The sequence below is a fragment of the Capra hircus genome, chromosome 28 (genome assembly GCF_001704415.2).
Source record: "Capra hircus breed San Clemente chromosome 28, ASM170441v1, whole genome shotgun sequence".
Taxonomy (NCBI): domain Eukaryota; kingdom Metazoa; phylum Chordata; class Mammalia; order Artiodactyla; family Bovidae; genus Capra; species Capra hircus.
Genome location: NC_030835.1, coordinates 2,818,009 through 2,834,106, shown reverse-complemented (window position 1 = coordinate 2,834,106; position 16,098 = coordinate 2,818,009). Strand labels below are relative to the sequence as shown.

General features: G+C 51.1%; 1 protein-coding gene across 4 annotated transcripts in view; it reads right to left on the bottom strand.

Annotated features, from left to right (window-relative positions):
* Positions 1–16,098, bottom strand: part of ARHGAP22 (Rho GTPase activating protein 22) — a 181,693-nt gene that overhangs the window by 99,439 nt on the left and 66,156 nt on the right. For all 4 annotated transcript variants that reach the window (XM_018042511.1, XM_018042513.1, XM_018042512.1 and 1 more), the window contains one exon: positions 9,251–9,338. In XM_018042511.1, coding sequence (XP_017898000.1) covers positions 9,251–9,338 — 88 coding nt within the window. The remainder of the gene's footprint in view (positions 1–9,250; positions 9,339–16,098) is intronic.

Here is a 16,098-nt window from a genome sequence, read left to right as displayed (position 1 = left end):
CCACTAAAGATTCTTTCTGATTGGCCTCGTACAAGAGAGACGGCTTCAGTCCAGTCTCCTGGTGGACCACAGCCTTACCTTGCAAGCATGCAGGCGGCACCTCCCAGGTCAACATTCCCTGATGCCCTCTGCGGGTACCAGGAGATCCACTTAGAGTCCCCTCTGCCTTAGCAGTTCAGCATGTGGGAGAAGCAGAGACTTGCAGCAAATTCAGGAGCATTTCTGTCAACAGGACCGAAAGGAGAGGACAGAGGGCAGCAATGGCCTTGGACCCGGGGCCAGGGATGGACGGAAAGAACGTGGAGCTGCGCCTCGATGGGGGGAGTACACTCAGCCCCTGGAGAAGCTGTCCGCCTTCTGGGTGCCAAGTTTATGGATGGGATAAGAACACTGGTAAGACCCGAACTGAATTTATGACTGGAGGCTGCAAGGGCTAGTGAATTTGCAGGAAGAGGTCAACAAGGGGTGTTAGGCTGCGTTCACAGGCTGGAGCCTAGTGCAAAAGAACAGACAGGTCCTGCGTTTACATCCAGAGGCCCACAATCAGGGCCGGCTTCAGGGGCCTGTGACCAGGGCAGGTGCAAAGAAGCTCCCTGGGAAGGACCCTGTGCTAGGCATTCGGTGTTCTCTGGTGGCTGTCTTGAGGTTGTCAATCATTTTGTCTTTAAATTTGTATTTTGTAAGTGAGGTCTGATAGGCCACTGGAGTATGTTCAAGGGCTTGGAACCTCTGCTCTCCCGTGGTCCTGACCCTGAGCCTCCTGCCTCCAGGGATACTCAGCCACCCCCTGCCTCCTGGTGCCCTGGCCCAACAGCACACCTCTGCCTCCCCCCGGTGACTGCTGCCACCCTTTCCCCTAGTCTGGTGGAGAGCTGGGGTCAGGAGCACATACCCGGCAGGGTCTCAGGGTGGAGCACGGTGGTGGCAGTCCCTGGCTTGGCTGACAGCACCAGAGCACGGAGTAGGGCTTCGGGCTGTGGGAAAGAAGATGTCGGGATGGACTTTCTTGTCCAGGATGGGGCATGGAGCCGTGGTCCAGGGGCTGTTGGGAGGGAGACCCGACCGCTGATGGGCGTGTGCACTGCACGTCGGGGGCCCCTGGGTGCCTGTGAGTGGTCTCCCCTTATCCCACGAGCATCTCCATGCCCAAGGGAGGGTGCTAGTTAAATAGCAAATAAAAATCCCCCTGCCTGGCCTGTCTGTGGCCCCCACAAAGCACAGCTACACCTGCTGCTGCATCGCTGTGTTTCACATCTGTTTGTCTGGCCGTGAAGCCCCTCGGTGCCCTCTTCCCTCCGCAGCGGAGCCACTCAGCCTTGCTTGCACTGGACCCTCCTAGCACAGTGCCGGATTCTCACTTCCTTTATTCCAGACTCATGTCTCCATGAACAGAGCCTCTGGTCTCCTCACTGCCCTCCACTATGCTTGGGACCAAGTACGTAAATTGTGGGGCCTAGTGCAAAGTAAAGCTGCAGGATTCTGTCTTCAAAAAGCAGGAAAAAGCCCCGTTAAGAGCACTAAATATGAAATTTCTCCCTTTCTTCCATGAGCTCCCTTTCAAACTGTCTAATTATCCCAGGCCAGCAACAGTGACATTATCTGGGAGCATGTTAGAAAAACACATTCTCCAGCCCCATCCCAGATCTCGGAATCTGTAACTCTGGGGATGAGCCTAGTATCCAGGGTTTTTGAGGAGTGCTGCAGGGGCTCGGATATACAGGTAAACTTCAGAACCACTGCTGGAGGGCTGGAATTTGTTTGTTTTGAAAAAGCCACAAACGGAAGAAACGTGAAGTTTGCTTGTATGTGGCAGATGAAAGAGAAGCTGAAAGATAAGGAGAGAAGGGGGAGGGAGGGAGGAGGGAGGGAGGCAGGAGGGAGAGAGGGAGGAGGGAGGAGGGAGAGAGGGAGGAGGGAGAGAGGGAGGGAGGCAGGAGGGAGGGAGGCAGGAGGGAGGGAGGCAGGAGGGAGGAGGGAGGGAGGGAGGAGGGAGGAGGGAGGGAGGGAGGAGGGAGGGAGGGAGGAGGGAGGGAGGCAGGAGGGAGAGAAGGAGGAGGGAGGAAGGAGGGAGGGAGAAGGGAGGGAGGGAGAGGAGGGAGAGAGAGGAGGGAGAGAGAGGAGGGAGGGAGGAGGGAGAGAGAGGAGGGAGGGAGGGAGGAGGGAGAGAGAGAGGGAGAGAGAGAGGGAGGAGGGAGGAAGGAAAGAAGAGAGAGAGAGAGAGAGAGGAGGGCGGGCGGAAGGGGAGAGAGAACCGGCTGTGGAGCGTGCGCGGCCTCTGCACGGCCACATATCTTAGTTCACGTGATGTGCACAGCTTTCCTGCCAAGTAGGTAGCTTTACTACTGCTACGAGCACAGGATGAAAATGAGACACAGAGAATGGACGCTACTGGCCTGAATCCTTGGCTTTAGTGAGCGGGGGAGCTAAGATGTGAATCTCAGTATCTGACTCCAAAGCCTCGGCTTCCCCTCAACCCCTTTGTCCATCCCCCACCCCCTTCATTTCTGGAGTACCTGTCGAGCACCTGGGCTCCCCAGGCGGCACAGTAGGAAAGAATCCACCTGCCAAGAAGGAGACACTGTTTCGATCTCTGGGTCGGGAAGATCTCCTGGAGGAGGAAATGGCAACTCACTCCAGTATTCCTGCCTGGGAAAATCCCATGGATAGAGGAGCCTGGAGGGCTACAGTCCTTGGGGTCACAAAGAGTCAGACATGGTTTAACAACCAAACGACAACAGCATTGAGCTACTCTCTGTCAGGCACGACATCCAGTTGCCTCCGCATCCAGGCCTCCACCGAGCAGTACGGCTCTGCCAGACACGTGTGACTGCTTGAAACACAGCTGGTGTAACTGAGCCAGGCGACTGTCGATTTCATTCCAAAGGTGGCTTGCTTTGTATTTCTACTGAACGGGGCTGCTCTAGAACGTGATTTTGGCCAAAGGGATGAACTGCAACTTCCTCTGCAACTTCCAGGGGCGCCAATGGGGGTCCCCTGTACCTGGTCCTGTGTTTAGTTAAGAAATGTGAGGTTAAGGAGGGCTAGACCACAAAGCAGGAGGTGCCGGAAACCACTTTCGTATTTGTTGATTCTCCCACCCTCAGGGGTGGGGAGTGTTTGTGAACTGCTCATCTAATATCATTTCTAGTCATTACCCATTGTCTGGCGCGCCGCAGGCAAACTCAGCAGGGCCACACGGGGTCAGGCTGATATGCTGGCTGGCTGGTACCAGGTGCCGAGATAGGCTGAGCTCGGCATCCCGCTCAGGGGGCGGCTAATGAGATGAGTGATGCTCCAGGGATGTCAGGAGCCCCGTTACCAGTCTGCTTCTGCAGAGTAATCTGTGTGTGCTGGCTTTACTTCAAGGTCAGGCCATAGAGACAGCAGGCAGCAGTTCTATCTGCTCCAAGCTGCAGGCAAATAAGGACGCGTAGCTATAAGCTCAAGGCTTGAGACAGGCTTCAAAGACCCAGCACAGCCTGAAGAAATTGCTGGAACCCATTCTCCTGGGGGAAGCTTGGTTGTGGAAGGCTACTCTCCTGGGGCAGGTAGACACCTCTGAGGCCTCCTCATCTTACAGTTGGGGAACCAAACCAAGGCCACCTGCTCCGGCTGCCCCCAGCAAGTCAGAGGCTGGGCTGGGTCTGTCCTTATTGATGTTTAGTAGTTAAATAGTGTCTGATTCTTTGCGACCCTATGGACTGCAGACCTCCAGGTTTCTCTGTCCATGTGATTTCCAAGGCAAAATTACTGGAATGGGTTGCCATTTCCTTCTCCAGGGGCTCTTCCTGATCCAGGGATTAAACCTGCCTCTTCCGCACTGGCAGGTGGATTCTTTACCACTGAGCCCCCAGGAAAGCCTGTGCTGGGTCTGGGGACCCACCTAAACAGACCTCAAAGGCATGTGCACGATCAGGATCCCCTTGCCAAGAACTTGGCATGCGAGCTTGGAGCTACACAGGAAGAATTAGAGCTTGACTCTAATCAGCTCAGCTTATGAGGTGTGCCCCACTCCCACCTCGCTCACTGCCGAGCATTCTGGCAGGGCAGGGTGGCCTCCGCTGTGGACACTGTCCGGGGCGAGGGTCGGGGCAGCGGGTGGCAAGGAGGAGCGGCAGTCTACCTCATCGGCCAGATCCTTGCAATCCCCCCCTCCCAACCACTGCATCGGTGGCTCATCTAACACACAGTTCTGGTTTTAACCATCCCTCCTGCTTGCTGAAGACGTGCAGCGGCTAAGTCCAAGCCTCTTTGTCCAGCATCCAAGGCCCTTTATGACCAGGTCCCCACCTGCCTTTCCACTGTGGTCCTCCACACACCACGTCTCCCGCACAGCCTACTGCTCCAGCCCTCTGTGCCTTTGTGTACTCTCTCCTCCCTTCTGGATCATTCCAGGGATGATCTTCTCTTGTTTGCTCAGCTGGGTCATTTCCCCTTCCCTGTCAAGGCTTAGCTTAAGTGAAATCTTACCAAGCCACTCAGGTGAGCCACCCCCACCCTCTGCTCTGGGCTCTCAGCCCTGTGGATACCCGTGTTGGGGCATGCATCAAACGGTATTGGGATTGATAACTTACAGGTGATAGCTAAGCAGGAACTGTTGTTATCATTAATAATAAGGATACACAGACTGCAGAGAGGAGGGAAGAATGAAAAAAATATCAGCGTCAATGCTGAGCCCTGGGCTCTTACTGCATCCTCACCAAACCCAAGGCAATCGGCTTTATTATCTCCAAGTTATAAGTGACGAAACGGAGGCACAGGGACATTAAGTGACTTGTCCAACACCAGCAGGCCGTGGGTGGCAGGGTCGTGCTTCTGACCAGTTCTCCCTGACTTTGGAGAGGACGGTCGGGAGCTGGTCAGAGTTGGGTGCTGTGGGGACACGTGTCCTGCTGGGGGAGCACAGAGAAAAGGCACAAACAGCGGGATGGCACATGGGCTGGGCCTCTCGACTCTCTGCCCTGGAACCTTCCTTTCTGTGTGCAGACGCCTGCCTCTACGGAGCAGAGGCGTTGCTGGCCAGCCCGGGTTCAACCCACCACCTCCCCAACTTCCACAGGGTGCTACTTCTTGCTCTCTTCATACCTCAGGCCCCAGTGCCTGGGTGGAACTGAAAACCCAGGGCCTCAAAGCCATCCCCACCCAGGCAGATGCCTGCAGGATGTCCACCCAGCGTCTGGGGAGAGGGTGGGGGTCCCAAACAGTATGTTAGGGGGAGGGCACCTGCCAGACCTCTGAACTGGGCAGTGTCCCCCACCAGAGTTTCCAGCAGTTTATCTTGAGAAATGTGGTCTGCAGGGCCCAGAGCAGACAGGCGCTCTGCGGTGGGAACCAGGCCCAGATGTCAGAGCCATGTGGCCCCCTACGTGTCCTCCTCCTGCTCCAGAAGACAGCACTGTCCTGCTCTGAGATTCTGGACAGCCGTTCACATCTCACCTGGATTATCCTCAGTTCTGCACACTGGGGTCCTCGCCCTCCAGGAGGAAATGCTGCTTGGAAAGGGACCCGGACTTGGGGCCTCGGTGTGGATTTGCAGAAAGAGCCACGATCAGTATGACACTTGGCCCCCAGAGAAATAGCCATGGACTCTGATGCAGCGTACCTCCTCTCTCTTCCCTGGAAGCACCTGAGTTCAGTTTGGCAGAAGTAGGAGTGGGGTTCTTGTGCCTACCAGGGTAGGTTCATGGCCTAAACAAAGCCACTCAGACCTCAGACCCTGAGCCATCGATGCCACCTGGACTGAAGAGAGCAGCGTTCCAGATGCAGCCCCCCCTGCACGGAGCCCCTACCACTCCCTGAACCTGGCTCTGGGGGTCCTGAGCAGCCCTGCCACTGCCCTTTCCACACCCACCTCTCCAGCCTCCTGGGGGTGGATTCTGCATGGCCCCATAACTTCTGGCTATTTCCCCTTTGCCTGCATTGGTCAGAACTGGATTCTGCCACCTGCCACTGGGGACTCTGGAAAGATATGCCCAGCAAGAGAGGACCCACGATGGACCAGCAGCCACTCGCCAGCAAGGTTTAGAGCTCCCGTCTGAATCCCTGCAGTCAGTGCACCGTGACAGCATCACGCTCATACCAGAAGGATGTGAGCAACAAGTCATTCTGCTATACGGGCCACCTAACTCGGGCTACCGAACACAAGCATCTTGTGAGTTTAGCGCTTTTCGTCCAGAGCACTACAGCAGGCCTCTCTCCTCCTCACTCTACCCTGGAGATTCGGAGGAAGGCCTGTGTTTGACCTATGGCCAGATGCCTGGTAGGCCAACAGGATCAAGTCCACAGAGGGCAGACAGCTCTCAAAAGGCTGAGAGGGCTGGGTTTTGCCAGACAGCTTCGGGCTGGAGAAGAGGTCCAGGTGGGAAGGAGACTTAGGGTCCTTGAATCCCAGCCCCTTCTTGGGGCCTGACTCCTTCAGGCCTGACCCAGAACCCAGCCTTGGAGTGCCGGTGGAGATCGGGTTTCTGCGGCTAGAACTGGCTCAAGCTGCAGCCACACTATTTAGTGACTGTCGGGGCCTGTCAAGAATCAGAGGTGCTGCCTAGCTGAGCAGGCTCGGGGCTGGCTGGAGAAGAGAAGCTGGCGGAACGCGCAGCCGGCATAGAATTGGCACGTCTCTCCACTAGATGGCGCTCACAGTACAATTTTTCCTCATTTTAAATTCTATCTTGATGAAAGGTTGTGATTTTTTTTTACACCGTTGAAGAGCACAGATGACTTAAAATTCATGTGACTGATCTCATGCATTTTCATTCCTGTGTTTCTGTCACGTGTCCAAGAGTTGTCAAGCTTCCCTCCCTCTGGGGTACTGGGTGTGGCCAACACGCACCGCTGCCTGGCTTTCTCCCCAGCCAGAAAAATGCAACCAGTGGAGGTGATCGAGTCTTTCCTTTTCGGCTCTCCCCAAAGGCTGTGTGGACCCCTCACCGCCTACCACCTGATCCGCTTTCCCCGAGTGGTCTCACGGCTGCCCTCACCGTCGTTCCGGCCCTTCAGGAGTGGCTGCAAGTTCAAAGGCAAGAGGACAGAGACAGGCAGGCAGTGCTTGGAAGCTGCATACGTCTGGTGCTTTGACCACTGCTGTGCTTGGGATAAAGGAGTGTGGGGAGCCTTGATTCCCTCCCTGGACCTCTCCGGCCCAGGTAGGGAAAATACCAGGCCTGTACGACGTGCCTGTGTTGGAGGACTTTGGAAGTCAGACTGTCCAAGTCTTGACCCCACTGCCATCCAGCTGTGTGTTGTTGGGCAAGTGACCGATCCTTTTTAATCCCCAGCATCCTTTCTTACAGACTAGGCATGGAAGCGCCCCTTAGCTTAGTGGGATGTCTTGAGCGTTGCGGTAGCAGAATAATGGCCCCACAAAGATGCCCACGTTCTAACCCTAGAGCCCTGAGGCTGATCTTCCCTAAGGTGGATATGTTACCTTACAGGGCAAATGGTCTTTCCCCCCACCAAAGCCCAAGAAATCTTTGTAAGCGGCTCTGACCAGATAGAGAGCACGCGCACCTGTGATCATTCCCATCTGGTCCTTGGGGCGCATGCCCAGGGTCTTTCTGGATTTATGGTGGTGCGTATTGACCTCTACCTTTGGCTTCTGGCCTCACCTCCCTCCTCCCCAACTCCCAGGCTCAGGCCCCTGGCCCCTGCCCCAAGCCTGCCTTCCATGTGTCCAGCTCCCCTCCCCCCACACCTGGGCCCTGCCCACCTCAGCCCTCTCTTTCATTTCTTCTCTACCTTCTCAGCAGAAGGTACCTTCTCTACTTTACTCCTGTTCCATAGTCAACCAAGCCTCTATTTTCCACTCCATACCCCGGGATCCCTCTCTTGCCACCTTCCAATGTGCACTTGCAGCATCAAGATTCTTGCAGTGGGCGAAACCGTGGGTGCTTGAATTTTCAACATGGAGCATGGTTGGGAGGGCCTCCCTACACCTAACCTGCAGACTGTCCTGGAGCTCCCAGTATGGACAGAGCAAAGGTGAATACTCTTTGTCCCAGGCTTGGATTCATTCACTTCCGCTCCTGATGTGCCGCAGCTTGCTGGGCTGATCTGTGCCTGGGCTGACCTGTCCCGTGGCCTGGTCACTTCGTCAGAGTAGTTGGGTGGCCAGGTCGCTCTGGGACTGTACGTGTACTGGCTCACAGATGCCAGTGAGGCTCTAGCACACTCGGGGCACAGCCACGACTTCCCAGAAGAAAGTAAAAATTCAGACGGCGCATGATAGGCTGTGATGATGAGCTGCCTGTAACTGAGGCTCTTGGTGCCCTGCCCAGGCCCCCCAACACTCACTTGTTCCCATCCACGCTGGCGGCCTCTTTCCTTAAGCACCTGCAACTTTGCCTAAAGACTTTTTCTGAATGCAGGGAACTTGGCCAAGTGCAGGGCAGGCCGGAAATGCCAGAGTCAGCCCCTCATGGAGCAGCTCTCAGTGAATGGCTGGTGGGAGTTGGTGGGTAAACCCCCAGCCCCCTCACTCCTTGGGTGAAACGCTGAATCCTTCCGTTGGAGCTGAGCCTCGGGGCTCAGGGCAGCGCTAGCTCACTAGCGCGCCCTGCTGGCTCTTCCCTCTTCCTGCTCCTTTCCTGGCGCTTTGTGCTTTCATCTCCAGAAAAATCCCTCAGCTTCCTTGTCCCAGGCTTTGCCTCCAGGATAGGCCAAGCTTAGTGAAACGCCACCTCGCTGTAGAAGCTGGCCCTTCTGTAAACAGACTGATTCATTTGCAAGACGCATTTACTTAGTAAGAATCACATTTTAAAACTGGGAACTTTAAAAATCTGCTTTGTAACTGCAAACATAATAGCAGTTCTTTGAGTTAAATTATTTCCCTACATCTCAGTTCTGTTCTGGGGTTCACAATAGAGCTTATTTTAATGCTCTAAACCTGTGCTCCGGTTCTCCTTGGACTTATTTTCATGTGACTCAGATATTGTGTTTGGACCTTCGCTCTAAGGTATCCTCGTTGTTTGCTTTCCTCTCTTATTTTGAATTTTAAAATCCACATTTTCCTCTCATCAAAAGCTAACTACCTAGACGATTGATTGGGTTTTTGAAATTCTCCCCAAATTTACAATATCGTCTAGATTTGACCCGAATTTCTGAATTGTGCTTAGAGACAGAGCTCGCTTTTGTGCAGAGAGGAGTGTTGTAAAGATGGCCCTTCCCAGGCCACAGCTGCAGCGACACCCCGCACCCCCCGCCCCCAGGCCACCGGGGCCAGTGCCGGCACAGAGATGAAGGCGCTCCGGCCTACCTGGGCTGATCTCGAAGAGGTGCTTTCCCGGGTCCTCAGGGCCAGGAAGCAGTTCGGTCACCTGGGTCCCTTGCAGAGAAATAAAGCCCTAAACAGAGAAAAGAACACAAACGTGAGAGATAAGATGGCCCGGAAGGGGCCTCTGCGGTCAGGGTTCTAGGGGGAGGGTGAAGCTGAGGGTCAGAGTGCCAGTCCCCCAGGCCCTGGCTGAGTAGGTTGGGAGGGGCACAGGCCTCCTCTCCATGGCACGGATGGTGTACAGAGGAGGCCCTGCATGGGGACCCCAGTCCAGTGGAATGGCGCTTCCTTCTAACACTCTTGGAGGTACTTGACTCACAGGAGACTGCCCAGAGTTATCACTCTTCTGGTTAAGGACTGGAGAGCCCGTCAGTAGCAGGGAAGAAGACTCCATACTAGGTGGGGGCCCCTGTCCCAGCGTGCCCATTTCAGGTTTTCGGAGGCAGGAGTTTTAGGTGGGAGAGAGTCCAGGAGAGGAAGGCTTCTTGCATGTAACTGTCCAGGAGGTGACGTGGGGGAAGAGATCTATATGAGCCCAGCTGTGCCCCCTCCTGGCTGGGTGAGACTTCATTTCTTTACCCGTTACATGGGCATCAGCTAGCATGCAGAAGGCGTCAGCACAAATCATGTCTCAAGCCAGGTATGTCCCTGTGTGTATATTACAGGGGGTGGGGCCCTGTGGGGCCCACCCTCTTCTCTAATGCTGAAATCTGGTAGCCAGGCTGAGAGACGCAGAGGAAGAGCATGGGATACAGAGGCCTGCAGGTCGGGTTTGAGACCCTGTGCTGCACTTCCGGGCTGGGTGACTACTTAACCTCTCTGAACCTCAGTTTGCATGTCTGTACAATAGGATAGTAACTCCCACTTCTCAGGGGCAATGAGATGCCAGATTCCTGTTGAAGAAATCCTGTTCTAAACAACAAGGCGCTGTTATAACCAGAACTCGCCCTGTCCCCACACACGGGGCTAGGTGGGGCCTCCTTCATCCCCTTTCTTGATGTTAGTAACTGATCTCCACTGAGACCTTTCATTCAAGCTCAGATTTGTTCAACTCAGACTACACACAGCTCTAACTACACATTATTGGTTCTCTCCATGGGAAATTCATTTTAAACTCCATACCTACAATCTAACTACCAGGGTTCAAATCCTGGCTCAGCTACTTCCTGGCTGTGTGACGTCAGGCAAATTGTTTAACCTCTCTGCGCAGCCTCCCAATTTCCTCACCTAGGAAGCAAGAAGAATAGTCATGCTTTGTCAGGCTGTCTGTAAGCACTAAGTGAATTAGTACTTGGGAAGCCCTCCGAGAGTACCTAACCCAGTGAAAGCTGAGTATTTGCTAAGCAAACCCCAGCTCTTACTCTGCGTCAGGGTTCCACGCCAAGTGAAGAACATCACCCCTCCCTGAACTGGCCCAGGTGACTGGCACCGTCACCTGCTTCATCCACATGGTCGCCTCCAGTCCCCACTCCCCCGTGTGCTCACAGAGCACTCTTCTTTCCACCCCTATCTTTTCCAGGCAATTTTTGGCTTTAAAGGAGACTGGAGGCTCCACAGTGGGGCTTCCCAGAGGGCTCAGCGGAATAGAATCTGCCTGCCAATGCAGGAGACGCAGGTTCAATCCCTGGGTTGGGAAGAGCCCTTGGAAGAGGAAATGGCAACCCACTCCAGTACTCTTGCCTGGAGAATCCCATGGACAGAGGAGCCTGACGGGCTGCAGTCCATAGGGTCACCAAGAGTCGGACACGACTGAGCGCGCACTCCTGGCGGCGCCACGTGGCTGCTGAAGCCTTGCGCTGCACGAACACGTGGAGATGCCTTTTCTCACTTAAGCAATGTAAAGGCAGAAAGGCATTTTTACCCACGGATGCTTGCTTTAGAGAAATCACAGCAATAAACCAGAGAACCAGATGGTAATCGTTGTAACTGAATTAACAGTTTCTTTCCAGGGAACCTAGAGCTAGTGGGAACAAATCAGGACCGCAACCCCAGGAAGGGGATACATGTTCACTGCGGGATGTGGATGAGATCCATCACTGGCTAATGGGAAGGGTCTCTTGTGTGAGCTGTTTCAGTAACTGTCTCGGTATAATTTTTGAGCACTTCGCTTTTTTTCTTCTATGCTTCCATATCTGTCATCCTTAAACGGGGAGTAACAGTATTGACACTAACATTATTTTCTGCTCCAGCGAAATGGAAAAGCAGCAATAACTCCTGTTTACAGAACTGGTACTATATTCCTGGCTTTTGTTTTGTCTAAACTACTGGATTTCATCTTTCCAGAGGTGCCATAGTGGTGAGTACTACTATTCCACTTTCTTGGACAAGCAGATGGAGGTTGGAGAGCTTAAATAGCCAGTCTCCACGTACTACTGCCGGCAAGGGTGAGCTGGGATGTGCCCCCGGGGGTGTCTGACGCCGGAGTACTTTCCCTCCACATTTGTGACAACGGCTGCCGCTGACTTTGTGCGCAAGAAGCTTGCCTGGAGAGCCACCAGGCTCTGGGACCCACCAATCAGTGCTCAGCATCCCCGTGCGGCTCCCGTCACTCTGAAGGGGCCTCAGAACCGGCTTTTCTGTTTCCGGCGTGATATTCGTGATGACAAACACACAGGAGTCAGTATGAAGCCTCCAGCATCTTGGGCTAGGTCTCAACCTTCAGCAGGCATCAGAGTCAGGGCTTGTTAAAAGCGAGTACTAGGTCTGGTGGTGTGGTAAAGGTTTAACAACAGACTCTCCGATACATACCAGGCAATCTGGTTTGCAGTGTCTGCCAACTTCTGTGATTTACTCCCCGTGGCCCATTTCATGTCGTCGTTGAACGTGACTCCGAGAAGAAAGTCACTGCAGTGTTCCTGCCACATAATCATGACAGTGGTCAGCAGGCCCTGTCCTGCCGCTGTTCGGCCGCTAAGTCATGTTGGACTCTCTGCGACCCCATGAACTGCCTCACACCAGGCTTCCCTGTCCCTCACATCTCCCTGAGTTTGCTCAAACTCATGTCCACTGAGCCAATGATGCCATCCAACCATCTGATCCTCTGTCACCCCCTTCTCCTTTTGCCCTTAGTCTTCCCAGCATCAGGGTCTTTTCCAGTGAGTTGGCTCTTTGCACCAGGTGGCCAAAGTATTGGAGTTTCAGCTTCAGCATCAGTCCTGCCAATGAATATTCAGGGTTGATTTCCTGGTTTGATCTCCTTGCTGTCCTAGGGAATTTCAAGTGTCTTCTTCAGCATCATAGTTTGAAAGCATCAATTCTTCGGTGCTCAGCCTTCTTTATAGTCCAATTCTCACATCCATACATGACCACTGGGAAAACCAAAGCTTTGACTATATGGACCTTTGTCAGCAAAAGGATGTCCCTGAGCACAAATAGTAGTAAATGAAGTCAAACGATTGGGGGTGATACATTTTGTTTTAGTTATTTTTGAAATTTATTTTATTGAAGTATAGTTGATTTACAATGTCATGTTAGTTTTATATGTACAGCAAAGTGATTCAGTTATATATAAATATGTATACACTTTTTCGTATTATTTTCCATTATGGCTTATTAGAGGATATTGAATATAATTTCCTGTGCTACACAGTAGGACCTTGTTTATCCATTGATTATCTTTGTTTTTAATATAATTTATTTAATTGTAGGTCTGTATGATTTAAAGTCTAATAATGGAAATATTTAACAACTAGCTGGCAAGCAATAGCACTGATAGACCCATCCTCGGGGTTTCTGATTATAAAGGTTTGGAGAAAGAAGGAGAATCTGAGGAATTCCCTGGAGGCCCAGTGGTTAGTACTTGGCACTTTCACATGGGTTCAGTTCCTCGGGGGGAACTAAGATCCCAGGAGCCTCGAGGCTTGGCCAAAAAAAAAAAAAAGGAGAATCTGCATTTCCAGCCAGCTTTCTGATGCTGCTGGCTCCCAGGAATACACTTGAAGAACTACTGTTTAGGGGCAAAGCTTAGAGTGTCCAGAGGAAGGTGACTTTCCATGAACTTGGTCTGCACGTGAGCGTCCTCACGAGTAAAATGCAGATAATAATCGTATCCACCTCCGGAGGCTATTGTGAGGGTTAAAGTGATCCGATACTTTCACGCTGGCCTTGGAGAGCCCGGTTTTGGTGGAGCTGCTGTGCCTCCGACACCTGCAGTTCCCAAGGACAAGGGGTGCCTTCAGCGCCTCAAACCACGCTCTGGACTAGAGGGGTCCGGGATCTCCCCGAGGAGCCCAAAGTGAGCGTCAGCACTTTGCAGCAGGAGCGACATCTTTAAAGGCAGTGAAAAAAATCTGTTAACTTCATATTCTAAATCCAGAGAAAGCACTCCTCAAAAATAAAGGCTAAGTAAAGATCTTTTAAGATATACAAAACAAATATGAAATAATGCATCATTAGCAGACTCATACTACAAGAATTGTTAAAGACAGTTAGACAGAAGGAAAATGAGATTAGCTGGAAAAAAAGGACCAAAGGAATGAAGATTAATGGAGAAATAGAAAATAGAAATATTACTGTCAACCACTGGGGAAGCCCCAATTATCGTAAAAATGCCATTATCTATTTATCAAGAATCTAGAGAATGAGCAGATAAAAAAAATCAGTAAGGATATAAATGACCTGAAAAAAACAGTTTTGACCAATTTGAGCTGATCCCTGCTTCCTCAACAGTAGAATATGTTTTCAAATGTCCATAAAACTTTTATTAAGACAACCATGACATGACTTAATAAACGGAAAAAGGAACTAAAATCTAACAGATGTTCTCTGACCACAATGGAATTAAGTTAGAAATCAATGACAGAAAATTTTCTGGAGAATCCTCAAATATTTGGAAACCAATTAGTATACTTCTAAAGAACTCGTACATCAAAGAAAATAAATCAAAAAGAAATATTAGAAAGTACTTTGAACTGGATAGAAATGAAAACACAACATAAAAATTTGTTACACGACTCACTGACTTACAAAGCAAACTTTTGGTTGCCAGGGGGCAGAATGTGGGAGAAGGGACAGTCAGGGGGTTCAACATGTGCGCTCTGCTATGTTTAAAATAGGCAACCAACAAGGTCCTACTATATAGTGTAAGGAGCTCTGCTGAATAATATGTGGCAGCCTGGATGGGAGGGGAGTTTGGGAGAGGACAGATACCTGTCTGTGCATGGCTGAGTCCCTCTGCTGTCCCCTTGAAACCATCACAACACTAGTAATCTGCTATACTCCAATATAAAATAAAAGGTTTTTAAATTTGTTACATGCCTCTAAAGGATTAGTTAGGGGGTAAATTATAGCACTGATATGGGAAAAGATGAAAGGCCTCAATGACCTCAGCATCCACTGAAGAAACTACACAAAGAAGAGTGAGTTAAACCCAACGTAAAAGAGTGAAAAATAAACATCAGAGGAGCTATAAATAAAATGAAAAATAAAAAGTAATAAAGTCAATGAAACTAAGAGCTAGTTCTTTGAGACGATCAATAAAATTGATGAGTCTCTAGCTAGACTAAGCAAGAAACACACAGAAGATAAATTGCCAATACCAGGAAATGAGAAAGGTGACCTCAGTACAGATTCTTCAGTTATTAGAAGGATATAAGGTATAATGAGACAATGTTAAGAATAACATTATGTTCATAAATTTGACAGTTTACACGAAGTAGATAAAAGAGCACACAAACTACTGAGGTTCTCTCAGGAAATAGTTAAGCAGCCTCATATCTGGTAAGGAGATGGAATTTGTAGCCAAAAACCTTTCCACCAGGAAAACTCCAAACTCAGATGGAATTTTCCACTAGGAAAACTACAAATACTACCAAATATTGAAGGAAGAAATAACATCAATACTACACAAGCTCTTTTGAAAACTGAAAAAAAAGTCATGGTTTCCAGGGTGTTTTATGAGGCCAACATTACTTGCATATAAAAGCAGGCAAAGACATTATAAGAAAGGGCCACTACAGACCAATCCTGCTCAGGAAACTCTCCCAGCCTCAGTTTCCCTCTCTGTTCAGTGGGCTTCTCTGGGAACCAAATGGGACAGAGTGAGCAGAGGGCCTGGAATGGAGCCAGACTATAGCAGCCACCCAGGAGGGCAGTGTGGTGGAGGCGTCACGAGTGAGAGCTTACAAGCAGGGCTCAGACTGGGCCTTCAATGCTTGAGCAACAGGCGAGCCTCAGTCTTCTCCTCTCGTGTGATGTGTTTTGAAGCCTCCACAGCACCAGGTTGGATGCCTGGCGAGAATAAGTGCTGTTGTTATAATTTGTGAATTATTATATAGCCAAGGAATAGAGTCTGCTTTTAACCATTTCCCAGGAGTTGGAATACATATACACATTTAAAATAATTGTCAGTTCAGTTCAGTTCAGTCGCTCGGTCCTATCCGACTCTTTGTGACCCCATGAACCTCAGCACACCAGGCCTCCCCGTCCATCACCAACTGCCGGAGTCCACCCAAACCCATGTCCATTGAGTCAGTGATGCCATCCAACCGTCTCATCTTCTGTTGTCCCCTTCTCCTCCTGCCCTCAATCTTTCCCAGCATCAGGGTCTTTCCAAAATAATTATAGGGGTTTATAATTACTGTGATGTTGCCACTTAATGTGGGACTCAAGCAGGTCCAAGACTGAGGCTTGGCTTTCTTACATGTACAAATGAGGCCATTGTGCCTCACTGGGCTACCCGAACTAGTGCTTTGTAAAGTGCTAGAGGCTGAATGAATACAAGTACTTGTCACAATTATTATTTTAAAACCTATGTTGTTGTTTGCTTCAGTTCAGTTCAGTTCAGTTCACTTGCTCAGTCGTGTCCGACTCTTTGTGACCTCATGGATTGC